Below are 27,247 nucleotides of genomic sequence, written 5' to 3'. Positions count from 1 at the left end.
GGACAAATGAGGACATTGCTGCCCACACCAGTGTGATGACATCCAAGTTGCTGTAAATCAAACACAGATTATGAACCATCCTGTAATAAAGACTACAGTATGAAAGACCATCTAGTCATTTTTTTTTTCATTATTTAAATTATCATTAAACCTAAACATAGAACTTTATTTTATTCCCCCCTTTTCTGATTATATTATCCTTAGGTTGAGACATCCTGGGACCAGGACCATGTAGCACTGTTTGGTATGCATCGGTTAATACACAAAAACACCAACAGAGGTGGAAACAGTGTCTGTCTATTATGTGTTCACACAACAAAAGCCAGTGTAAATCCTCACAAAAGCTGAGATATGTTTTGCATAACAGAAAAATCTACTTTTAAATTTGCATTACACTGAACAGATGCAAACTGACATGTATTTTGGGAACATTTTTAAAAAGAACAACCCCTACAACAAATGGTCGAATGGTCACTTTAAAGTAAATTAGTACGTCCAAAATTAACCTACTGTTGCAATGGTGCATAATTATGTGCTATAGGTTCCACGTTTTCTAATGCTCTATAAGCCTTATACAGTTATGGAATTTACTAACCTAAACAAAATAATAAATAGAGTGCAATGGACTTGTAATGAGGACAAATGAGGACATTACTGCCCACACCAGTGTGATGACATCCAAGTTGCTGTAAATCAAACACAGATTATGAACCATCCTGTAATAAAGACTACAGTATGAAAGACCATCTAGTCATTTTTTTTTCATTATTTAAATTATCATTAAACCTAAACATAGAACTTTATTTTATTCCCCCCTTTTCTGATTATATTATCCTTAGGTTGAGACATCCTGGGACCAGGACCATGTAGCACTGTGGAATGTTTGGTATGCATCAGTTAATACACAAAAACACCAACAGAGGTGGAAACAGTGTCTGTCTATTATGTGTTCACACAACAAAAGCCAGTGTAAACTATCACAAAAGCTGAGATGTGTTTTTACACAACATAAAAAAATCAAAAATCTTCATTAGAGCGAACAGATGCAAACTGAAATGTATTTTGGGAACATTTTTTTAAAAATACCACCCCTACACCAAGTCGGTGTAATGGTTTGCCCCGCCGTGGCAGCGTCTGTCCTGCGTAGCTTCTGACTGCAAATCAATGAAGCCAGTCAAACAAACGGGGCTGGGCTGCTCGAAGTTGGGACAATCCACGGAGGTTTTTCTGTTCATAGTCGACGACAAAAAGGATATGTATACAGCTAATATGTATAGCTTCTTATTGTTGTGTCCTTTAGCGGAGTAAGGACGATATCCAAGTCGAATAATTGTCTACTTATATTCGAGGAGTTTGGTGTATTTCGAGAGGAAAATTGCAGCCTGAGTGAAGAAAAACTGCTCTCCATATATTTCACCTGAGGATGATTTTTGCAAATACTGGAAACCCACTAAGGACTCCGTATCGCAAACAGGTAAATATCTATCAAAAGAACAGCCTTCAGACATATTAAAACACATGGAAGTCATTATTAGTATGACATTAGTGTTTGACAGCAGCCTCACAGCCTAAATAAACTTACAAACAGAAAGAAAACTTTGGTTTTGGGCTACTTATGTAATATGAAATGGCAGTGTTGTTGTTCCTGTGTGTGATGAAACATTCAGATTATGTTGTGCATGTAATGAGAATACCTGATGCTGTGGTCCAGGAGAGATACAGGCCTATAATAACCTCAGATGATGCTTAATTTAATGCTCACATAGCAAACTAACCCCTCTAATAGCATCACCTTTACATATTTTGGATTATGAATGAAGTTAGCAATGAACATCACTCCACAGAAACACAACCAAACATGTTTGCAATTTACATATCATATATATATTCTTGCTTAGAAACGGATCAGTGGCTTCTATTTTCTACTTTCAGTGATATAAACCTACTTTAAATGTAATTGACCAGCCTTCAGACATGAATAAAGCACAAAGCTGACTTCATGGAAGTCATTATTAGTATGACATTAGTATTTGACAGCAGCTCACAGCCTAAAATAAACTTACAAACAGAAAGAAAACTTTGGTTTTGGGCTACTTATGTAATGTACAGTATTGTGTTCCTGTGTGTGATGAAACATTCAGATGTACAGATTATGTTGTGCATATAATGAGAATACCTGATGCTGTGGTCCAGGAGAGAGATTACAGGCCTATAACCTAAGATGATGCTTAATTTAATGGTCACATAGCAAACTAACCCCTCTAATAGCATCACCTTTACATATTTTGGATTATGAATGAACATCACTCCACAGAAACACGACCAAACATGTTTGCAGTTTACATATTATATGTATATTCCTGCTTAGATTAGATCAGTGGCTTCTATTTTCTACTTTCATTTATATAAACTTACTTTAAATGTAATTGACCAGCCTTCAGACATGAATAAAGCACAAAGCTGACTTCATGTGGAAACAAAAGGTGTGTTTGACAGCAGCCTCACAGCCTAAATAAACTTACAAACAGAAAGTAAACTTTGGTTTTGGGCTACTTATGTAATATGAAATGGCAGTGTTGTTGTTCCTGTGTGTGATGAAGCATTCAGATTATGTTGAATGCATATAATGAGAATACCTGATGCTCGGGCTGTGGTCCAGGAGAGATTACAGGCCTATAACCTCAGATGATGCTTAATTTAATGGTCAAACTAACACAAGATAACCCCTCTAATAGCATCACCTTTACATATTTTGGATTATGAATGAGCTAGCAATGAACATCACTCCACAGAAACACGACCAAACATGTTTGCAATCTACATATTATATATATTCTTGCTTAGATTGGATCATCTATTTTCTACTTTCAGTGATATAAACTTACTTTAAATGTAATTCATGCACCCTATTGGCTTGCAGTATTAGGTTCCTCTCTGTATGGATGACTAATTGTCCACTGATGCATTCACTTTGTCCCAGTTACATATAGATTTTTTTAAAACTCCCTTTAGCCAAAAGAAATTTGAATGAGTATATTTACTCTGAATGCTGTTATCCTGTGACTGGAGCTCCATGGGCGAGGCTTGTTACTGGAAGCCTTGTGTATTTCCAGTTCGGATATGACAGGCTCTGCAGGTCTGGAGCTGGCTGATAAGATGCCCGTCCTCTCCCCCATCACAGTCTCTCACAGTCCTGCATCTGAGCAGCCAGGCACATGTATATGAAAACAAAATACACTTCCAATCCCCACAGAAAAGGGGAAGTTGCTCTCACCTGAAGCTCTGAAAATTGAGCTCTGTGTCAGGCACTCTTTAAAGACTGGCTTGTCTTGAGTGGTTCAGGTTAAGGTTAGATAAATGCGACATGGGGCTTTTCTTTTTTTAGATCTAAAAGATTTTATCTCTAGCCCTATTGATTTCCCACATTTAGTTGTGTTTTTTGTTCTCATGTCCTGCCCTACAGTTCAAGTTATTACTGTTTTCGCTAACATTAAGATATTGGTGTTGATCTCCACAGCGCCTACCTGAAATTCGTAAACAAGGAATAGCTTCAGCTTTACATTTTTTCAGGTTCATAATTCAGCGTTTGCCATTCAAGAATCACTCTTCTGTGATGCTGAAAAATAAGTTGCAATTGCACACTTGTTTTATTTGTTGTGTTTGGATGAAAACCCTATGAAGATTGAGAGATACAGTTTTCATGTTAAAGGAGGTGCAGTACCTGCCACCTTTACTTTGGCACCACTGGCACCAGTGAGGTCATTTTGAAATAAGAGTAATTTACATTTGGTGCCAAACTGAGTTTTATTCAGCAGAATTTAAGGAGTAATTCCTGTTTTTTTGGTAGTTAATGTTAACTACGTTTTTGGCCTGACTGTAGCCTAATTTGTGATCCATGTTTCCTGGTAATAGCCTCACAAAAAGGAAAATCAATTTAGCCACGGTTATGTTGTTTGGAAATGAGTGCTAGTCATGAGAGCAACTGTGACATATTACACATTTATAGTTCAGTCTGTTGATTAGGTTTTTATTTCATTTTCCAAGAATTGCAAAAGATTTTGTGACTGCTCTTCTGTTTAAAGCCCCAACGATTCATCGATTAAATGATTAGTTGTCAACTAGACTACAACTACATTGAATTAATCAACAACTATTTTGATAATCGGTTTGAGTCAAAATTCTCTGATTCCAGCTTCTGAAATGTGAATATTTTCTGTTTTATTTATTCCTCTATGACAGTAAACTGAATATCTTTGAGATGTGGACAAAACAATTTGGGGCTTTGGGAAACACTGGTCAACACCATTTCCTGACATTTTCTACACCAAACAACTAATCAATTACCATAATTGAGAAAATAATCAACGGATTAATCAACAATGAAAACAATCGTTAGTTGTAGCCCTACTTCTGTCACCTTTCCATGTAACGGCGACATTATTGCTGTTGTCTTTATGGCGATTACTGAAGAGCAGTTTTATTTATTACCTCTCAATTTGTGGAACAATTTTGTTCACTGAAAAATCATTTTAAGTTTGTGACACAGACCATGCTTAAGAGAGCAGATAACTGGTTGTTATGGTGGAGGAAACGAGGACTTGTACCACCAATCAGTTGGTAAACAGTAAAGTCAAACTTGTCTCACGGTGAAGGCATGTGAGGCTGTTGACCAGTCGGTCACAAGAGAAGATCCTCTCCTCCAGACTTGGGTTGCTCAATCCTGTCACCACTTCATGCTTGGGATTCCATCAGCTTCCTCTCAGCTTGTGACTCCTCAGAGCAGGGGGTTGAGGGGGTAATCAGCGTTGGATAGAAAAGAAGAAGACAAATCCCTGAAGGGGAGAGCTCTCTCAGGCTACGACATCTGTGTCTTGTAAACATCAAGCACTAGTTGCCCAATCGCTGAAGGATTTTTGCTTTTTTTCCCCCCCTTTGCCCACAGAAGGACAGGCATTGCAGCTGTTGTAAGCAATACTTAGAAAATGAAACAATACTGAATAGCATGTGAAAATCGCAGCGTGTATTATATAATCTCAGAGCAAAAAAAAAAAAATAGTTTTTTCTTGAATTAATAGGGAAAAGATACACAGTTATATCAGAAGTCACTCAAACCATTCAGAGCATATAAATAAAGCTGCTCATTAAATGAGAGTGCTAAGGTTAAGAAGTGTGGCGCTACACCAGAGATGATTGTTTGTGTTGACCTATGAATAGCTTATTCGACACCCCGAGGCAGCGTGACACTGATGTCAGAGCTACAAGCCCCCGTGGACCCTCCTGATTGTGCTGACTGCGAAGGTGTGATGGAGATTGTTCTGCAGATCACTGCTCTGTAAAACATTAATGTTCACACTGGACAGAAACCCACATGATACTAATGACTGTCCACAGACAGTTCATCTTTTTTTCACCCTAATATGTGACTATATATGAGGGACTTGGTAACGGCACACAGCGGGCCTTTCTTGGTTTATGTATATGGGAAATCATACACAGAGAGACATGTAATCATTATCTATTTTGTATCTCCCTACAGAAAGGTGCAGACATTTTGCAGCAAGTTGTTGATTTGTCCTGACACGGACATGGATTAGACTTACTTAAAGCTTCTGTAATCAATTTTGTTAAATTAACAATGGACCAAATGACGATGTGCAAGTCAAAGTGGTCACTTGTATTGACGTACACAAAGATAATTCACCCGACTGTGTAGCTCCCCTCAGCTCTACAGAGTGTTTCAGCATCTTTTATTTAACTGTTTTAGTTTTACAGCCTTCAACTTTACTGGTTTGGTTCGCTCTCACCGCTCTCACCACATCAGCGTCATATCCAGACACAACAGTCAGCTTTTTCAGCTTTAAAAAAAGCTCTAAAAACCCACAGTACGTTACCTGCCCAGCCCCAATCAGCAGGCATACGCAGTTGGCAGCTATTGTACATAGTGGAGCCTTTTGCAGCTAAATCAGTAGAAATATCCCTCAGGAGTTGGTGGAGAGCAAAACAGAGCTAAAAGAGAGGACATATCAGTCTTCCATTCATCAGGTTGTCAGAAACACAACTTAAAATGAATCCTAATGTTACTCCGTATGTGTTGAATATATAAATAAGCAACTGTTTGCGACAACTTTGCCATATAAACTTTTTAAGGTGATAATATGTCAATATTGTGTTTACAACAGTGGGCAACATCCGGGTCTGAAAAGTGATGCCAATGCTGAAGTGCCTTAAACTTGCATTCTTTCTAATAGCCAGCAGGGGGCGACTCCTCTGGTTGCAAAAAGAAGTCTGATTGTATAGAAGTCTATGAGAAAATGACCCTACTTCTCTCTTGATTTATTACCTCAGTAAACATTTTATGGTCTCAATCGCTAGTTTCAAGTCTTCTTCAATACAGCATGATGTTCATTTAGTAAATTATGGTCCCATTTAGAGTAAAATAGACCATAAAGCAGGGGATGCTTTAGGGCGTGGCTACCTTGTGATTGACAGGTCGCTACCACGGCGTTGTCCGATCTGAGAGTTGTTTGTGTTAGAACTTTAACCCTTTCACGGTGTGTTTTTAGTTCATCAAAGTTAATTGTTACATTTTGGTTGCCTAAAAATATCTTATTGCAAAGAAAACAATATGGCGACGGCTAAACACCGAGATGGCAACGGCCAAAATGCCGAACTCGAGGCTTCAAAATAGCAGTCCACAAACCAATGAGTGACGTCACCGTGTGTTTCTGCTGCTGCAAAGTGGCCGCAAAATTAGTTATTGCAGGTTTTGTGAGTAACTTAACACCCCTGGAAAATCTTATTTCTGCTGACTTCCAGTGGTTTAACATCTCACCCTGCTGCAGTGATGATGTACAAATGTATTCCAGGATCTTTCAGTACACTGTGACGTCAAAGGCATACTTCTGACTACATTCTACCACACCCGTTAGGGATGCCGTTTGTCGTCAGCAGTGAATCATTCATTTATACTTGAGAACTTTGGGCCATGACGATATTATTTAATCACCACCCAGCACTTGAATTAACCTAGTTTTTCTGTTTCCCTGCCTATTCCAGCCACCTTTTTCCCCATTGTCATACCCAATGGCTCCACCTAGCCCAAGCAACAACAGCAGCAGCAGCAGTAGCACTGCAGGCTGGGACCAGCTCAGCAAAACCAACCTCTACATCCGAGGCCTGTCCCCTTCAACCACAGACCATGACCTGGTCAAGCTCTGTCAGCCGTGAGTACCACACTTCCTCTCATTATTATCTGCTATTGATCAGCAATTGATTTTTTGGCCTACTTAGTTTTAGAGTCACTTTTTTTGACATACATTTGTTAAAATACAAGCAATGTGTGAAAAAGTAAAGGGCAAGAATGTAAATAGGCCATTTTACAAGTACAATTGCACACTTAGTGTATTAAAAGATCAGAAAATGTATATAGTTTTGTCTTTTTTTGTAATATATTGTAGTAAATGTTCTTCTAACAAGCTGACTTTGAATGACAAATTCAATCCTATATTGAGTCTGTTTAAATACCTTCCAAACAAAGATTTAAGATTTGAATAAAGTAGTTTTGGACCATGCAGAGTGTGGTGAGACACCTATGGATTCATGTGTATATTTGAGATTATAACAAATGCAGGCTTCAAAAATGTATCTTGAAAACAACACAAGGGCACAGTGTATGTGATGAGCATGAGGGTACAGCAGCACAAGGTTTCATATATCATGTGTGTGGATAAAGGAGAGATACTGTCAGCACCGGGCTCGTCCACAGCTCTCTTTGTGCGCTGAATGCTTTATATTTGCCAAGCAGAGAGGACCACCCTGGTGCCTCAGAGATTTTATTTGCTTTTTTTCTGAGGCCCCATCTTCACAATGCAATACTGACTTTGCAACACGAAGCTGCCAATTCTTTCTTTGAGTCTTTAGAAATATATTACATATTGAAATTGGCCTCAGCAGTGACACTATAATTTATTCAGATGGATAAAAAAAAACAATACTCAAAAATGCTGTACTTTGAGGAGGTTTTTCTTTTTACTTTTAAATTATGAATAGATCCTGAAATGCGAGAACTTTAGATTTAAGAGGGCAACCTAGATGCAATAGTTTTTCACTTTTTAAATATATAGAAGTACTTTACACTTCAAATGTGACCTAAAATATTGGATGTGCTGTTTATAAATTCCTGATGGTTGTGGAGGAGCAAACATGCTGTAGCCGCACATGATTTGAGATTAGAGTTCAGATGAAGAAAAGGTCATGAGTTCATGCTCTTTCACCCGTTTTAGCATTTAGCCTAATCCCTGGCTAAAGTACCCTCCTGGTTAACTGCAGGGTACATCCTGCCTTGTATCACTGTCACTGTAGATTATATAGGTCCTTTTTAACATGATGCCTATGGACTGAATGTATCCATTGTAGTTGGCCATGAGGAAAACACATATTGAAAGAAATTAGGGCTACACAGTTAATCAAAATTGTATCTAAATCACAGGAGGCATGTGTGTCAAAATACCCTTTTAGATTAGATATTGGCGTGCTGCAGAGGCCTACGCATCGTATTCAACAGATTTAAGAAAACATCTTTGTTTGGTACAGATCCCCGCAAAAATCACATTATAATCAATTCAATGAAAATTAGAATAGTGGTGTAAGAACTATATTTCAAATCCTACCGAAATTGCAATATCAGTCAAAATACAAGCAATTAGATATTATTTCAAAATCGTTCAGCCCTAAAAGAAATGTATTTGAAAATAAGCCTTTGTACATTACTCATAATTTTTAAAGATGTTCTTCTCCATCTCATTGAGTATTTAAACTCTTTTATTTTATTTACTTACTTTTTTATTTGTATTTATTTATTTTTATTTTCCTATCCTATTTATCAATTTTCTATTTCCTTTATCTCTCGACTAACTTTTTCTGTTAATATTACGGTGTATTATAGATATTTTTTCTGTATTGGATGTGTTGTGAGTGTTGTTGGGAAAAACAAAATATTTTCACTATACAGTTTGTTTAATTCATTATTGACAAGAGTATATAAACTCTTCAGAATAGAAACTACTGTACACAAATGTACAACAAATTAATTAAAAATATGATGAAGAAATATATACATATGTGTCAAATAACTATTGAAACTCTGTGCGGTAAGTAAAAAAGAGGGGGAGGGGGGTTTCAGCTATTACCCAACGACATGAACCAGACTTTCGAATGTCTTAATCTCTGTGTTTTGTGAGGCAGTGTGCACATAAATACAAGCATCTGTAAGTGGGGGAAAAAAGTGTAGCATAAAAAATATAAGGTGTCCATGGTGACTGCATAAAGTTTGATACAGTGGTTGGGTTACAAAGGGACTGTTTGGCTTCGCACTCACATGGTGGGGATTTTCTGCACCACATGGAAACCACTTCCTGTTTCTCATATTTTTACGGTGATGTCATAGGTTGTTGCTCAACCCTCCCTCCCTCTGTGTGTGTGTGTTTTATAACTGGCTCTGTCTGGTACATAATCCAGCTAACAATGCCTCGCCTTTCTGCTCCTCCCCTAGGTATGGCAAAATTGTATCAACAAAGGCCATCCTGGACAAGACTACAAACAAATGTAAAGGTGTGTGAAGTTGTTTTTCTCTGTCCAACACAGCCCTCTTTTACCACTCCTCTGATCAAGTATGTATGAGAAAAAATCCCCTGCAGGATTTTCAACACCTCGGAGAGAGAGAGAGAATATCACTTCTACACTTTCTCAAAAATTGGTAGACATCCAATGTGGGAGTTCTGCGAAAACATCAGGTCATTCAACAGTTATGCAGTTGTGTCAGATGATCCGGGCAAGTCAGGAAACAGACAGCCAGGCTGCTTAAAGCTGTCTCCCTGCTCATGTTATTTTAAGCCGCAGCCCTTGTCTGTTGGTGTGTCATTGCTGTGGGCGCTTCCTGGGAAGAAGTGGCCGACTCCTCCTCTCTTTGCTGAGTGACAGTGTTGGTCTTTGTCCTTTTCAAGTAGACTGCCCATCCGACTAAAGACGGACTTACTGATTCTCTCTTGTGCTGACAAGATTAAGAGAATGTTTTGTCACTCTCGTCTGGATTATACAGATGCTAGTTAATCGATGGCTCTCAGTGAAAGGGGACACTGTTAAAGACCTTGTAAAGCTCAGACTGAATTTTAAATAAAAGTCAGAGACAGTTTTAGCAATAACTTTGTGCGACCTTGAGTTTCACAAAACTGTATTTTTACTACCAGTAATGTCAGAATCATCAAAAACTAGTAATAACTAATGCTGTTTCTCAATTGGGATACTTACATTCATACACTACCATGTAGCCTACACTGTGTACACTATGTACTAACATGTATACTCCTTGAATTTCAACATGGTAGTGTCTCAAATCGAACGTGGCTGTTTTGCACTGAGGTCTTCTTTTTAATGGCAAATTGCAACCGGACAGAGCATTTCCGCCAATATTTGCCCACCAAAATATCTGACGGCTTATTTGCTTTGTTTGCGAAATTTTCATATCGTCCCATGTGTAGTTATGAGCACACCATCCAGGTACTCATAGTGCACTGCATTTTGCCATACCTGTCAGTGTGGACGCACATATGCACTCAAAATAGCAAGCGTAAGTATTACGGAAGAACGGGAATTGAGACTCAGCATGAGCCTAGGATTGACATTAAACTTTTAGTACCAACGTGACCCATTTCTCAGCTGAAAGAGCCCTGACGTAATCACCATAGTTCAGCTTGAATGGGTTAAATATAGCAGCTGCAGTAGAGGTTAGGGACTATAGGTTCACCCTGTTTGTACCCCCCAGGACAAAGGGCTGACCTGAGCCATGAATGTCACACTGGTATCTGCATCCTCAGCGCTTTTCTACTTCCACACACACACACACAAAACCTCAAATGAATACACACAGTGAGATATACCTATATAGTGCAGAAGTACATGCGTACATACTTTAAATTCACATAGTAACAAACTGTATGCAAAGCTTTGTTACAGTAACATGAGTTACAACATAGAGTTAGGCCTGTTACGATATCTAATTTTGTTGGACGATATATTGTCCCAGAAATGATTGCGTTAAATGGTATTATTGTCATTTTAAGACCATTTTATGCCACTGATAATAGTATAATAATGCAATTAAACCCTTTCAACAAGCAATGAACTTTTAATTCTTAAAGATATTCAGACATTGGAATGTGAAAAAAACTATTCAAATGTCCTAAATACTGTAAATAATACATAAATAAAATAAAACCACACAACCAAAACAATAGATAAAATGCTCTATGGTAAATATCTGTGCAATGCCCAAGTCTTATGATGGTAGGGAAACTGTGCTGTTTATTCTGGCACCTTGTTGGCCATATATCGTACGACAAGTTAATTACATGAAAATTATTGAGGTCATGTCCATGTATTGTGTGATAATCCGATATTGTAATTATTGTGACAGGCCTATATAGAATATTGTTGTAACTGTGTTGCTTGTCTCCTCAGGATATGGCTTTGTGGACTTTGACAGCCCCGGTGCAGCTCAGAAAGCAGTGGCTGCCCTGAAGACCACTGGTGTACAAGCTCAGATGGCGAAGGTGAGGATTCATTACAGTCTAATCCTGATATCGCGCCCTCACAAGTCACCCAGTAACACTGTTTCTCTTCCATCTGGCTGGTGAGGCTAAACCTAAACCTAATCTTTGCGGTATTAAATAGCAGGACTGGAATCCTTGACTGCAGGGTGTAAACTCCCCAACCCCTTGGTCTGTAGTGACTCTAGTGAGAGTTGAATCATGAAGGAAGCATGTGCTGAAAACAGTGAATATTTGTGCATACGTGTGTGTATGGAGCTTTATTTGATTTTAGGCATTTGCACAATTTAGCACCAGATTTACTGAGGCACTTACATCCATTTTCAGAAGCAAATGTGACATGTGCTCGGGGTTGTTGCTGTTTGCAAGTCTCAGTTTGCGTGTCAATAGTGCAAACGTCTGTTTGATGTTTAATGAACTGTGAGGTCACCTTCATTAGAGAGATGACAGTGTAGAGGCAGATTGGAAATGGTGGGAGAGAGAGGGGTATCGAACCCGGGACATTGCGGTTATATGGCATGCGCTGTAACTACACGGCTACCAAAGCGCTCCTACTTATTTGTTTTGACATCAAGACATCGACCCATGTAAGGATTTTGGGGTACATTTGTGACTGTTATTATACAGATTTTTTTTTTTTATTTTCTAGCTCTGTGTATGATATTAGAGACTGTTATATAGTTTGATATAATTTAAGTTAGTTATATAATTGATGTTTGGTATTCATGCCTTCCTATCGCACGTGGGGAATGTGATTGGTTCCAGACTTTAGAGCCACTCCCTATTTAAGATGACTTCTCATCGTTACTTATCATTTGCCTGATGAAGGTCTAGCACCGAAACCTCGCAAATAAGTGTATGACTGCAAGTTAGACAGTGTGCGGGAGTTTGTTTTGCAACTTTTTGGCAAGACATTTACAGTGAGCATTTAACTGTACTATTCTAGTGAGACACTCTGAGCTGGTGCTCCGTCTTTCTCTCTTTCTTATTTGTCCTTTTCTCTCATCTATCTCATCTCCATTCCTTTTTCATTTTCCATAAAGTTTGACTCTTGTTGCATTAATAGTTTAGTTACTACAGTGCATATGTGTGCATTTTCCTGCATGCATGTACTGTACGTCATTGATGGTTCCCAAGGGTATTGTGTCAGCTGATAGCTTCCAGCCAGGCTTTACAAGGGTTTCATATGTGAGTGGCGCCAATAGTTACAGTAAACTATGGAGTGTAGAGATCGGTGTCGCTGACAGAGAGATGACGTACGAGAGAAATTATCCCCCATGTGCACATGCTTCTATAGTGAGCCAGTCCGGGAGCTGAGCCTAGTCTTTCTGTCTCCTCCAAAGTACCAATATACATTTAGTATCTCCCTGAAAGATTATTTTACTTAACCCTCTTAAAAATGAACATGCAGCAAATGAGGCTTCATGCTGCAAATATGTTAAAAACACTGGAAAACATTGTAGGAAATACAATGAAATACAAAATTCCTGTTCTTCACTGGACAAGTTGGAGTTACAGTAGATTGTCATGTTAAATAAATAGTTAAACTATTAATGGTGTTGTGTGGAAAGACCGTCATTAATACACTACAGATAGCTTTATTTATTCACAGTAGATTTTCCGAGGAGAGGCTTTAAAGTAGGACAGTTTTACTTAACTACACTCTCTGACATCAGAACAGGAAGTAAATAATTGTGTGTTGTTATGGTAACAGGAACCAGTCGGGGGAAATTAGTTCCCATACAGCGCTGAGCAAGAACCCTTGGCCTCATTTCCCTGTCTGGGGATCTGTAGAGCTTCTTGACATGCCTCTGTGCACCCATTTTACTTTTTTAATTAAAATAGAGCAGCTCCGAGGGGCATGCTGAAGTTTAATCTTTGTATTGTGGAAGGTAAATGCCATTATAAAGTGTGAGCCTTTCACTCCAGCTTTATTCTCACTATTGGTGAAGCTTGTTTGGGCTTAATGGACTCTCTGACAAAGGTCCCTTTTCCTGTTTTTTTTATCTGCCCAGGCGCCCTCAATGGGCTTTCTCTCATTATTATTTCAAAGGCAGGTGGTGGGAAGTGGCCAGATAAGAGTTTCCCTTCTTTTTACCGTATGTTATTCCAATGAATGTCTTGCGATACTTGACTATGTGCTTCCCTTTCTCTGTATGTACAGTATAAAAGGGATTCACCTAATGCACATTTGTATAAGAAGTTATTAGAATAGGCAACATTATACAGTATATCATGGAGGTCTTTTGGATGGTTTTATCAAGCTGTGTGAATGACATTAATAGGGGATGTTTTATATTGTTTGTGGTTGCTTGTGACCGTAAAGTCACAGTCCAATCCCTGGATCAGCGGGGTAAATGTGGGCAGAGGAAGTGAAAGAGCAGCACTCCCCACATTACTACAATTTTTAGTGCCCTTGAGAAAGACGACTCTTTCAGTGGAGCTGCTGAGTGGCCTACAGATAGGACTGAGGCTGTACTGGGCATTTACAAGGTGTGAATGAGGAGTAGGTTTGTGAAAAGGCATAAATGCTAACCCTGGTTAAGTAAAGTTAAAAAAAGGTATGATGTGTAGATGACATCATTTTTACTGCATCCTATGCTCCCTGTCTCTGTAGCAAGGCCAAGAGTAACATGCCTCCATCAGCCTCACCCATCTTCATCATCTCTTCTTCCACAAGAGTGCGTCAGTCACAGTTAATGACTGACGGATGGGTGGTAACCCATTCAAAGCACAAACAGATGTCTTATCCTCACTGCCATATTTCTGTCCCTGCATTTCTCTGAGCTTTCTTCACACATACTGTTGTTTTCTTTCTTTCAAATTTATCTCATGTGATGATAGAGTCAGTGTTGAAACAGAGCAGCTGCTATGGTTGACTTGCTGCATCAATAAAACATGTGGCCATTCACCTCACCCTCTCAAACCCTCTTTGAATAAGTCACAAATGTAATTTCGTCTGGAATAGATGTATGTGACAATAAAAGACCAGATCAAAATGTAGCTTGCATGACACTAGTGTAGCCAGAAAAAAAAACTGTGGGTGTGCATCAGAAAAACTGGGTGTGCCACATGATCCAGGGGTGGACTGGGACTGAAATTCAGCCTGGGACTTTGAGATGGAGAGGCTTGGAGGGTGTGAGTGGAAATTTTTTTTGGGCGGTTTTAACACTAAGACAGCCACCCCAGCTGCTACCTCAGTGTGCAGTATGCAGGAAGAGATGACGCTGCCAGCTGCCGCTCCGTTTTCTACCAGCCCCGGCAGCTTTCTGTGCAGCCTCTCCCGGTCCCGGCTGCACGCAACAACTGCTCATCAATTTTTGTCCTGCTAAACGTGTGTGTAGGGTTGCCAACTTCCACTAGTAGATAGAACGGCTACAGATAGATAGTGGTGGATCGTTTTTTTTTAAGTAATAGTAACTCATTTTAGTAAGGCTATTACTAAAAATACATTCTGCATCAGATTTCTGGGTGTGCGAGCTGCCTCTTTGGGTGGGTCACAGGCACACCGTGGCACACCCGTGGCTACGCCATTGTTTCATTAAGTAATGAACAAGTATGTATAACAACTGGAAAGAAACCAGCTTCCTGTTATTGATAATTTATCAATTGCTTAACTGGGAGGTCGTTTAGGGGACACTCAGCAGTATAAATGCTCAGCTCTGGCACCAAAGGCCTAAAAGGTAAAGCAGAAAAGCAGCCTTTTTTATACATGTGTGGGTACACCCATATGTAAAGCAGGTTAAGAGTATCACTGAAGGTCTCCTGCTCTCGTTTGAGTTATAAGAGCTGCGTAAAGCTGAGGTGCTGAAACACAACCCCCACTCCATCCTCCCGTCTCTCCTTACATCTGTGTTCAGGACCTCCTTTGACTGAACTCCTTCCCTGGGTTTTTTGTCGAATGTTTGTTTAACATTTTGTTGAAATGCAGATTTTTCCGTTAGTGTATTACTTTTAGTAATCAGACCTGTCCCTGTGTCTGACTCTGAACAACACAATGCTCATGAATATTAATGGTGGGAGGCCGCTCCCCAGAGACTCGTAGCCGTGTCTTATGTTTCTGCTGATGCTATTAAAATACAGCAAGAAATCAGCTGATGTGAGCCTCAAGCCACCGTGCGATGCATGCAAATCTCCATTTATAATGCTCATGGTGACCCTTTACTACCCTTTAAAACCCCCGAACTGAGGCAGACAGGAAGGAGAGATAAGCAGAGACATGTTAACCCCATTACTGATGTCCCTAATAGAAGTCTATTAAATGTTTAGCCATTTCCAGGGATAAATTATATGGAAACTTCTCCTTTCCTCCTCTCTCCCTCCTTGTTACTAAAGCCAATGTGATACTACAAAGGAATGTTTTTGTGTTTTCCAGGTATGTTTCAAGCACTTCCTATAGAGTAATTGCATTAACCTTGGCTTCCTCTTTCCCCCTTTTTTCACTAAACAGCAACAAGAACAAGACCCGACAAACTTGTACATCTCCAACTTGCCTATGTCTATGGATGAGCAGGAACTGGAGAACATGTTAAAGCACTTCGGCCAGGTCATATCCACACGCGTCTTGAGGGACTCCAGTGGAGGCAGCAGAGGAGTGGGCTTTGCAAGGTCAGATCCTCGTATGTAATTTATTGTCAGTGATTCGTTGTCCTGAAACAAAATCAAAAGCTCATTCCTCATTTTTCGTGCGTTTTCCTGCGAATGTCCAGCAACACGTCTCAATTTCTGCTCGTTAAATGCATACAGCCTTTTCAAAATAAACTTCTGTCTTCACAATAAAACTACTTGGTTAGGTTTAGGCAACCGAACTACTTAGTAAGGTTTAGGAAAAGATCGTGATTTGGGTTAAAATAAATACGGAAGTGACGTAACTTAAGTACGGATGTTACGTGACAATTAAATCAAAGTACTGGTTTCTGGTTTCACACGGAGTATGAGCGCCTGTCTCCTGGGTGAAAGTCCAGTGTTTTTTGACCCACCCTACGCATCCTTTACGATTTACATGGATTACATATTAATTGATTTTGTGGGATATATATGAATTTCAGAGCATTGCTTTTCGTAGGTATAGCTACAGTATGAACTGTGTATGAGAACAGCCTAACTCAATACATTTAAACTATGTTAAATATGACACATTGGTATACTTAAACTAAATAGAGACTCAACAACAGTAAGCAGGAAAAGACCACTGTGTGGCCAGTGAAATGGAAGTGATGTCAGGCACAGGGGAAGTGAGACAAGTGGCAATATCCCCTTTACAACATTAGGCAACAAGCTCTATGGGAAAAGTGCCTTTTAAATTTGAGATTCAGTAGTGCTAACTAGACCTGTCCAGGGTGTACCCTGCCTTCACCCAATGTCAGCTGGGATCAGCTCCAGCCACCCAGCGACCCTGGACAGGATAAGGGGTCACAGATAATTGATAGTGCTAACTATACCATAAGGATTGAAATAAAGGCTACCAGTAATACCAGCTACCAATGATAAAGTGAGGTTTAAAAATGTTATATATAACAACTTTCAAATTGTTAAAGAGGACTTATTATGCTTATTTTTAGGTACATACTTGTATTATGAGTTGCTACTAGAACATTTTATGTTCAAAAAACGCTTTATTTTTCTCATACCGGCTGTAGCACCTCTTTTTACCCTCTGTCTAAAACACTCTGTTTGAGCTCCTGCCCCCCAACCCCATCTCGAAAAACCAGTCTGCTCTGATTGGTCAGCTGGCCGACTCTGTTGTGATTGGCCAACTGAACCAAATTCTTCGGACTCCGAAGGGCGAGCCAAAGAAGCCGCTAGGCAGGTATTATGCAAATGTGTTACTCGGTGTTACACATAGCCATGCTGTCAAGAACAAGGCGGAAAGAACATTTCATGAATGGACAAATAGAAAGAAATAGTTTCACTGTGACTGGGTGGTTTAATTATAGTGTACTGGCTCAACCTGACATGTGACTGAAATACCTGACAGGCGAGGCCAGGCTCGTGATGTCATCAAGTATCATAATGCATCATAGGGGTGTTTGTGCGCATTGATGTGCACTAATAGGTCTATGTGGCCCAAATGGTGAAGACTATACACGTTGATTAAAACAAATGTACACTTTGGGTTTGCAATCTTTTATATTGAACCACCTCTTGCACCCACCCAGAAAGAAAGCACCTCTCGCTGATGTAGTTATGCTCTGTGTGTCTTTTATAACTTCAGGATGGAGTCAACTGAAAAATGTGATGCAGTCATTTCTCACTTCAATGGGAAATTTATCAAGACACCTGCAGGTGTTCCAGGTAAGACATATACAGTATAATGATCTTATATTGGCAGGTAAACACTGCAGAAATGTAATGTCAACGTTTAACTGCCATGCCATGAAAAATAATACGTGAAAGAAAATAGCAGGATTTGTCTTGTAATGGCTATAATATGTACAATGTTAATGGGCGGTGTTGTATAGGCAGGATGAAGTGGTCATCCAACTGATTCATGCCTCCAACAGGAGTCAGTGAGTCTACTGCTCATATACACTCAGCCCTAAGTGGAAGAGCTCAGACAAAGAAAACGAGAGAGGGAGCTGCTCTGTGTGGCCTCCACTCCCTCTCTAAGCTTTTTAATTGGATTATTAGACTGAAATAGTCTCTGCTTGCCTTGCCTCCTTTAGGAAGGGGAGGGGATTACAGCTCCACAGCTGCCAAATTAGATGTCTGTGTTCCCAGGCTGGCTAGTAAATGTGCACTCCCAGGCTTCAGGGAGTGATCCACTGTATAGCAAGCAATAACACACAGCAGTGTGTGTGTGTGTGAGCATGTTTGTTTAAGACAAACCTTTTATTTTATTCTCTCGCCACTTCTCTCTCTGTAGCACCATCTGAACCTTTGCTGTGCAAGTTTGCTGATGGTGGACAGAAAAAGCGACAAAGTCAGAATAAATTTGCCCTGAATGGTCGCGGTTGGGGAAGAGACGGTGACTCCAGACTGGTGAGTGGTGATGTGAGAACCAATGCATGATAGGAATAATAAAGGACACATTTCAGGTGCATCTAAAGTGTTGTACAATAAATAACAGAGTGTAACAAATATTACAACCAGGGGGGAAAAAAACAGAGGCACTTCAGAGTGACTTTATTGTTTAGTGTTGCTGAAGAGTCCTCTATGAATCTGTCACCCCTGATTTTTATTGAGTTGTAATCCTGGTTGTGTTCCCTGCTGTTAATTATGAAGCCTTTTGTAGTCAAGGGCGCCCTCTTTCAGGTTCGAACGCAATAGATTGTCATGAATACTTAAAATCAGTTGCTGTCTAGAGTGATAAGAGAGTGGCAACAACATGCACAAACACAACATTCGTCTATGAATTCTCCTTAAGATCTTTTAATGCGTGCATGCATGGCGTCACTCTTAGTGAATCTCCATGCCAGGTGTCATCCTCCTCCACAGCAGGGGATCTAACAAAAGGAAATCTAACACATAGGTGAAATGTAACGCGTGCTCTTTTCCCATGCTCTGTAGTGTTACAAATGTATTTCATCTTAAAGCTTACACCTGTTTCTTAAAGTTTACAAAACTATAAGATCACATTTCATACAGATTACATCTCATAAACCTTTAATACCACAATTTCCATAACGAGATACACAATAGACTGTCGTATAATGATGTTGTGTTGGCGTTGCATGCTTCAGTTTAGTTGCCAATCCTGTGCCTTCTTTTGTTCCCAGGCCGGAATGACACTCACATATGACCCCAGTGCAGCTGCTATGCAGAATGGGTAAGCTACAACAACAGAATAGATTGCACCATCGGGGTCCGTATATATTTTAGGGCTGTCATCAACCAAAGAAATTCTTTGTCGACTAACACTCATACGATTTTGTCGACTAATCGATTAGTTGATTTAATCGACAGATCTGTAAAACCGACGGTGTCTCAATTCGGTTACTTCCGTTAGTACACTTCCATTTTCGACAGGGTAGTGTTGTCTCAAATCAGACACGGCTGTTGTGCACTCACCGGAAGCTCGGTAGATCAGCTGGTGATAGTCTGCCACGGACATCACGCCGTATCGGCAGTAAGTCAATTCAGACGGATAAATTAACCCAATAATGGCTTCTATCCAAATACAGTATAGTGGTACTAAATTTGTATAGTCGGTGTTCGCCGTTGCAATCGCAACCGCTGCAGCTTCCTCGCCCGCCGTTTTCACAAGTTTGAAATAGGTTGGTGGCCCCTTCCCCTTCCGTTACTTAGCAAAGATGGTGACCTTTGAGGGTGAGAAGTGTCCGTTGCGTTCCACACTTAAAGTTTTGACCGTTTTGAGTACAACATCCGGGTACTTTTCTTTTTTGTCTATTTTATTTGTATAGCCCAAAATCACAAATTTACCTCAGGGGGCTTTACAATCTGTACAGGATACGACACCCTCTGTCCTTTACAGTACGACCCTCTCATCGGATAAGGAAAAACTCCCCCCCCCAAAAAAAAACCTTTTAACAGGGAAAAAAATGGAAGAAACCTCAGGAAGAGGGGACAGAGGAGGGATCCCTCTTCCAAGACGGACAGACGTGTAATAGATGTCGTGTGTACAGAGTAACAACATAATGAAAATACAACATAGACAATCCATATGACAAAAATGTATACATATAATGTGAACATATATGATTAGCAAAGTGAAAATAGCAAGTGTAAGTACGGAAGTATGCAGATTAAGACGAAGCATGAGTTTCTCCACAAAGAATCACACAAAAGCACCACATTAAGTCTTGTGTTTACCAGAGATGTGCTCATAAATGTGTTGGAAATAAGTCATTCAGCATGAAAAAAATATAAAAAAGGACTAATCGATTAAAGAAATCTAGTCGACTAAAACCAAAACAACTGATTAATTGACTAAGAGGGATCATATATACTGTATATACTAATATATTTCTTTGTGCTTAACTTACTTTGTTAAGTATCCACAGGTTTTTCCCGCAGGCATACAGTATTTCAAACAGGATGATTACTCAAGCGTCCATGTCCCCTTACATGTCTCCGGTTTCAACATACCAGGTTTGAATACTTCTCTTCTAATGATGGATATATGTAGCTTTGATACTGTAATACACCATTTCATTCATCAGGTTTACATGTAGTAACTCTGTGTTTATAAACCATGTGTCATCAGGGTTCAGAAACTCGTCCCCGGGGTTTTTTGGAGTTGTGGGTTAAATATGTGACAAAGGGCACAGTGGCCTTTCGTGCTTGTCGCCGTGCCAGTCACAGTAACACGTGATCTCTGCAAATAGCAGCTGTTCAATGTGTGTGTTTACAGAGTGTGTTTGTGTGATGTTCCAGGTGCCGAACACGTCCTGGATGTCTCATCAACCCTACATCATGCAGCACCCAGTAAGAACAAAACCTCTCAATCTTTTCATCATCACAACTCTCTCTCCCCTTTTTATTTTTTTCTATTTCATCAAAACATTTCCCTCTGTGGTTGTAACAGAACTGAAACATTTCTCCGTAAACAGACAGACACAATATGGGAGAGTAGTAGTTACACATAAGGTGACACTGATCCTTGAGGATTTACAGTCCTAAAGTGTTTGTATAGGAATGTAAAAAACGACTGCTTTGGAGAGGCTATGTGAAGCTGTGTATTTGATGACAGATGCCGAATATTTTATAACAGATGGGATTGAATTGAGAGAGAAGAGTCCTTTTCTTGTTTTGAAAGTGAGCCAGCGTAGATGAGAAAACACTGCTAGATGCATCAGGCCAGCCAAGATGCTTATAGACAACTTGCTCAACTTGTGACTATTCACCTTCTGGCGTGGGCATTAGATTACTCAGTTTCTCTTTGCCTGAAATCAAATCCTGCAAAACCCATTATGTGTTTACCTCCTAGATATTCTCCATACTTTTCATGATATTCTATCATCTTTATTCAATATGGTTTTTTTTAGTGGGTATTTCTGTTTTACAGAAGATTATTCCCTCAGTGACTTTGCATTTGCACAAGCTGCACACATTCCTCTCATCTGCTCACACTCTTCTTCCAGGGCACTGTGTTATCGCCCTCTATGGACCCATCTATGTCACTACAGCCTACTTCCATGATGGCCCCTCTTGCGCAGCAGATGAGTCATCTCTCTATGGGCAATGCAGGAACGGTGAGAGAACTCAGAAATTAGATCACACATTTTACTTAATTGAGAATGAGTTGTTCAAAGTGCTTCATTAAAGTGTAAAACGTATAGGTCATGAATACGCTCTGTATGAAGTATGACTCTATTTCTTTCTCCTTCATTGTGCAGTTTATGGCCGCCAACGCAGCTATGCAAGGAGCATATATCCCACAGTATGCACACATGCAGACATCAAATGTTGCTGTCGAGGTACGTGCATTAACATGCAACACATTCTCATCCCTGCTCATCACATACTGCCTCTTTGTCACGCCCCCTTGGCGTCACTTTAGGTTTAGGCAACAAAACCACTTAGTGGTTGGACTTAAAACTACTACGTTCTTCAAGTGAAAATAAAACTGAACACGGGACACGAACGAACAGTTGACTGTAGGGTTGTCAATCAATTAGAATATATAATCGTGATTAATCACACATTTGTTATCTGTTCAAAATGTACCTTAAAGGGAGATTTGTCAAGTATTTAATTCTCTTATCAACAAGGGAGTAGGCAAATATGCTTGCTTTATGCAAATGTGTGTATATATTTATAACTGGAAATCAATTAACAACACAAAGATAAATATTGAAACCCAGAATCCCATTTAGCATAAACAAAATATGCTCAAATCATAACATGGCAAACCTCAAGCCCAACAGGCAACAACAGTGTCACTGATACCATAAAACGCATTTTCAGGTCAAAGGACCCCTTTGAAAATGGCCATGGCATTTTTTTTTCCGCTAAAATTTAGGGTAAGTTTGGAGCGTTATTTAGTTTTCTTCACGAAAAGCCATATGACATGGTTTGTACCAATGGATTCTTTAGGTTTTCTAGTTTCATATGATACCAGTATCTTCTCTCTAGCTTTAAAACTGAGCCCGCTACAACCTAAAAATCACAAGTTGTGTTAATGCGTTAAAGAAATTAGTCGCGTTAAAATTAATTTGCGTTGACAGCCGTACGTGAAAGTAAAACTTTATGCACGATACACGCAGTCTCCTGGATGAAAGACTTGTTCTTGTTGGGCCCATCCACCTCCACTCCCGCCCTGTGTGTGTCTTTTCACTTTTTAAATATCGTCACTACACTCCTGGCCCACGTTCTCTGAGCGTTTACTGTTGCCGCGGATGTGTTCACACATTAGTTAATGGAAAGCCCCGCTTAAACAGGCGCTAAAGGGTGCCTTGTGCGGTGGTATCAAACGCTAAAGCCCGTGATAAAGTGTGTATTTGACAAATGAGAACAGACTGTTACATCATTGCAGCCTGATGTGTGTAAAGCATCATCATAATCAATTAAAACAACAGCTCATTGTTATTTCTCTCTCTCTCTCTTTCAGGAAAATGGTGCACAGTCACAAGTGGATTCATCCGGCAATCATTCCCCGTATTCCTACCAACAAACCAAGTAGTGCTGAGGTAACATTTGGACAACAGCTAAAACAATCAAATGCAACGGATGCTAAGGATCACTTTCACTGTTTTTGCACAGGTTCTGCAAATTGTTTAAGTGAGACTATTTTTGGTATCATTTTCAGAGAGAATATCTGAGTTAATTAAATGATTTGAATTATATATAAATATTAAAAAAAAAAAAAAGATTTGAAAAAAGTTTTATTTTCATACTAGAAAACGTTTATTTTTTACCGGGGGTTGCCACAGGATACAAGGAAGAATCATGTGACTAGTTGTTCAAAGTGCATGATAGTAAATATGTCTTTTGTTAATATTTCCAGATTTCTTTTTTTTTTTTTTTTCTGACGACTTTTTTCAGCCAGACTTTTTGAAAATGATGTTTTTGTGCTTGCTGTGTGAGTGTTGCTATGGTGAAGTGTTACGTGTTGTTTTCTTGTAAAGTGATTTCTCTTAGTAATTTAGATTGATCTTGCTGTCTGATTCAAATTTGCCTTCATAGTTTTGATACAGTAGTTGTACAGAACGCCACAGAGAGCAGCAATAACATGTTGAGAGCCTTGGAAATGAGCTACGTAGGACGTTTTTTAAATTAAATCTATGTACTATTGCTTTTCCCCTCCAAAACGGATATAGAAAAGTAGAAGACATTTTAAATGAAATAACTCCCCATCTGATGATGTAATATTTATTTAGTAAGAAGACCTTACATGTTTCTGGATGTTGGATTGTGTTACCTTTTTGCCTTCTTGATTACTTGGTATTGTAGATTAGCTGAAATTGAACTTGGAATGAGAAGGGGCAAATGTATTTTGTTTGTCAGTCGTGTTTTTGTCTTTTTGGGGTGATTGTTATTTTGATGGGGTGTGTCTTTTTCACTTTTATTTTAAAAAAACTAACAGGAGAACATAGACTTATGATTGTGCAAAAAACAAACAAAATTCATCAAAGCCTTGTAATAGAGCTTAGGCAAAAAGTTCAGCGAGTAAAATTAGATGAATGTGTGTATTTTATTGCACCTCGCTCTTTGATAGGAAACAAACAAACAAACTAGGCACTTTCTTTCAATTGTAGTTTAACTTCACCAAAGATTGTGAGCTAGTACACTGAGGAAAATCATTTGTCTCTTTAACCAGAACACAAGTGACTCTGCAAACTAGATCGCAGTTTGGACAGTGTGCCTTTTTTGTACAATTACATTCAGTTTTCATATAGGTGATAGAGCGCTCCAGGGATGACGTATTTTTGTAGGCCAACCAGGAAGTCGGCATCGCCCTGGTTACCTCGACAAAAAGACAATGGGATTTTTCCTTTGGGTTTTGGATTATTGCAGAAAATAAACTCTGTGGCAAACACACGTTTATGATACTTACACGTTTTGTTCAGCAAGATAATCTTCACAAATGAACACCACTTTTATGATTTTTGAAGGGTGAATGCAATCGGCAGAAGTAAAAAGCTAACGTACAACACCACGGTCGCATGGACACGAGGCTGTAAAGGAGGACGAGTCGGTGTGATGATGTTTAGCAGTCTTATTTAACCACTTGTAGGCAACCGCCTTTTTAAAGACACGTAAAAGCTTAAAAATTCACATATTTTATGTCGTTGAACAAAACTTAAGCTTGTGTTAACCACAGACCTTATCTCAGGCCTCTAACTAAAAACCCATTGACTTCCAGACGAGGGAACCGGAAGTGCTAAAATGCTCATTTCCAGGTTTTAGGACTCATTCCTGCAGCACTCTATAGTATAGTACGGACACACACAAGCATGCAGGAAGGCCTGGATCCAACAAGTGCCACAGATTGATTTCATACTTACTGCAAATACAACATTATAGCAAAGATTAAGATAAAAATAAAATAAATTCTATAACCTTTTTTAGCTAATGTTTTGATCACAAATAGATTAAAGCAGGCTTTCTGATTCTGGTATCCTCCGATAAGCCTGTGATTCGACCTGGTGGTCAGTCAGACCAGTTATCTACCTCAGAGTTTTCTTTCTCCTCTGTACTAGGTCGGGTTAGCAGGTCCAGCCCGCCCTTCCAGACCAAATGCCACGCTCAGGAGCTGGCCACATACAGCTGTTTCCTTCTAGGTTGTTTTGAATACTTTTTGATTTCCTTCAGACCTATTTTTTTATGATGTATTATTGTAATCATTAGGGTGGGCGACAACATGTTTCTACTCACGTTCACACATTCAGTTTTTAAAAGATCTGCTGCTTTTATGCCAATAGATTCAGAGGCTGATTTAAAAAAGACCAACAATGACAACAAACAAAAGTGTCGTGGTGTTCACTGGATCTGTGCTCCTTTTAAACGAACGTGTTTGTTGCTTTGTCCAGGGTCTACTCGCAGCAGCATTTCCTCTCTCGTAAGCTCGGGTGTGCAACAAAATGTAAAGGGCCGCTGTGATTATACTTGAGATTTCTGTGTAAAGCCTGAGACTGAGAAGTAATACTGTCTTGTGAGGTTAATGCTGCTAGTGGTGTCTAAACCAAGTGCCATAGTATCTGGGTCAAGAGTTGCAGAGGTGCACATAAGAAAAATTGCTCATATAAGTAACCACCATGTTGAACAGTCATTAAGTTATATGAAAAAAGTTCTAATTTATGAAGATTGTTGTACAGACAGCTTGAGGAAATAAGAGATTTTCATAAAGCTATATGAAAGTTTATTGTTTTTATTTTTTTTTTTACTTGTGCCACACCATTGCCAGTGGTAACTTGTATGTACAGTTTAAGGAATCTTTCCTCTGTCATTTTGTTTTGTAGTGTTTGCTAAAGCCAAAGACTTTTGTTGTTTTCAGTAGAATGTTGCCTAAGGTTTATTCTTTTCATTTCTTTGACATTTTTGAATAAAACTTTTCGAAATTTTCAACTTTTAATCCATTGTAATATCATCTTTATTTCTCACAAAGACCCACTGTTCTTCATCCTGAACCAACAGTACTCCTGTTTTTCCATTTGATTGGGTTCTATGGGTACCCATGAGTCTCCCCTTTACAGACATGCCCACTTTATGATAATCACATGCAGTTTGGGGCAAGTCATAGTCAAGTCAGCACATTGACACACTGACAGCTGTTATGATTTGAGCATATTTTTTATGCTAAATGCAGTATCTGTGAGGGTTTCTGGACAATATTTGTTATTGTTTTGTGTTGTTAATTGATTTCCAATAATAAATATATACATACATTTGCATAAAGCGAGCATATTTGCCCCCTCCCATGTTGATAAGAGAATTAAATACTTAAAATCTCCCTTTAAGGTACATTTTGAACAATGCGTTTAATCGCAATTAACTATCGACAATCATAGGATTAATCATGATTAAATATTTTAATTGATTGACAGCCCTAGAAAATGCATAATATTTGTGTAGCCTGCGAGTAAATATTTTTTTAATAGTTGAACAATAAATGGTCATATGATGATGGTTGTTACTGGAGCTTGGCTGCAGCTTCGGAGGGCTGAAATCCAAGTCTCTCACTTTGTCTCTCACATTTTGATTTGTGTTTAATAAGGGATCTGGCCTCATCAGAATTTGGAAAATATGCATGCGTTAATGAATTACCTTTCTTCAGACAGTTTGAAAATAATGTCACAAAACGTGGAGATTGCCAAACAGGAATGTATGGATAAATGTACAGAAATGTCACAACACATCAGAGATATAAAAAGAGCTAATTTCTAGTTCTGCTTTTAACATCCTGTTATCTTTATTGTTATTTTTAAACAAGCTGTGGGCAGATTCAAGATAACCTACTTGAGTGATTTTCAGACAAGTTAAAAAAAACAAAAATGGAAGAAGAGAAAACAACATCTGTTTAGATCCCTCATCAACGCAGCAGCTGACACAGGTCACTTCGCTGTCATTTTTCTCCCAAATACAGACTCCATTAATGTGACGGGGACCGTCTCCTACCTTACACATACCAGTATTAACCAGTATTTCAGATATTCACTCAGTGAATTAATGAGACATTATTATCTCTAACAGCTGGGAAGAAATCATCCGCCATGGACTGAAAAGTTAACGTGATGTTTTCC

General features: G+C 39.2%; 1 protein-coding gene across 3 annotated transcripts; it reads left to right on the top strand.

The window, feature by feature from the left end:
- Nucleotides 1-1,157: 1,157 nt before the first annotated feature.
- On the top strand, nucleotides 1,158-26,079 carry LOC119500252 (RNA-binding motif, single-stranded-interacting protein 1). 3 transcript variants are annotated; one of them, XM_037789900.1, is made up of 14 exons: nucleotides 1,159-1,474; nucleotides 7,057-7,223; nucleotides 9,551-9,609; nucleotides 11,515-11,606; nucleotides 16,054-16,211; nucleotides 17,818-17,897; nucleotides 18,469-18,584; nucleotides 19,322-19,371; nucleotides 20,558-20,654; nucleotides 20,940-20,990; nucleotides 21,647-21,757; nucleotides 21,902-21,982; nucleotides 23,116-23,194; nucleotides 25,208-26,079. In XM_037789900.1, the coding sequence occupies exons 1-13, from the start codon at nucleotides 1,424-1,426 to the stop codon at nucleotides 23,185-23,187; spliced, it is 1,185 nt and encodes a 394-aa protein (XP_037645828.1). In that variant the 5' UTR covers nucleotides 1,159-1,423; the 3' UTR covers nucleotides 23,188-23,194; nucleotides 25,208-26,079. The 3 variants fall into 3 exon arrangements, with proteins under 3 accessions (XP_037645829.1, XP_037645828.1, XP_037645827.1); XM_037789901.1 differs by lacking the exon at nucleotides 25,208-26,079 and having other exon boundaries at nucleotides 1,158-1,474; nucleotides 21,692-21,757; nucleotides 23,116-24,013; XM_037789899.1 differs by lacking the exon at nucleotides 25,208-26,079 and having other exon boundaries at nucleotides 23,116-24,013.
- Nucleotides 26,080-27,247: the final 1,168 nt, after the last annotated feature.

Source organism: Sebastes umbrosus, chromosome 13 (assembly GCF_015220745.1).
Source record: "Sebastes umbrosus isolate fSebUmb1 chromosome 13, fSebUmb1.pri, whole genome shotgun sequence".
Classification (NCBI taxonomy): Eukaryota; Metazoa; Chordata; class Actinopteri; order Perciformes; family Sebastidae; genus Sebastes; species Sebastes umbrosus.
The sequence above is the reverse complement of the archived record's forward strand: the minus strand, read 5'-3'. Positions and strand labels throughout refer to the sequence as shown.

Excerpts from the sequence above, each read along its gene's own strand:
- LOC119500252 (XM_037789900.1), top strand. The coding sequence starts at position 1,424 with ATGATTTTTGCAAATACTGGAAACCCACTAAGGACTCCGTATCGCAAA. Across the intron at positions 7,224-9,550 it reads CTGGTCAAGCTCTGTCAGCC|GTATGGCAAAATTGTATCAA; the intron begins GTGAGTACCACA and ends CTCCTCCCCTAG. Across the intron at positions 9,610-11,514 it reads GACTACAAACAAATGTAAAG|GATATGGCTTTGTGGACTTT; the intron begins GTGTGTGAAGTT and ends TTGTCTCCTCAG.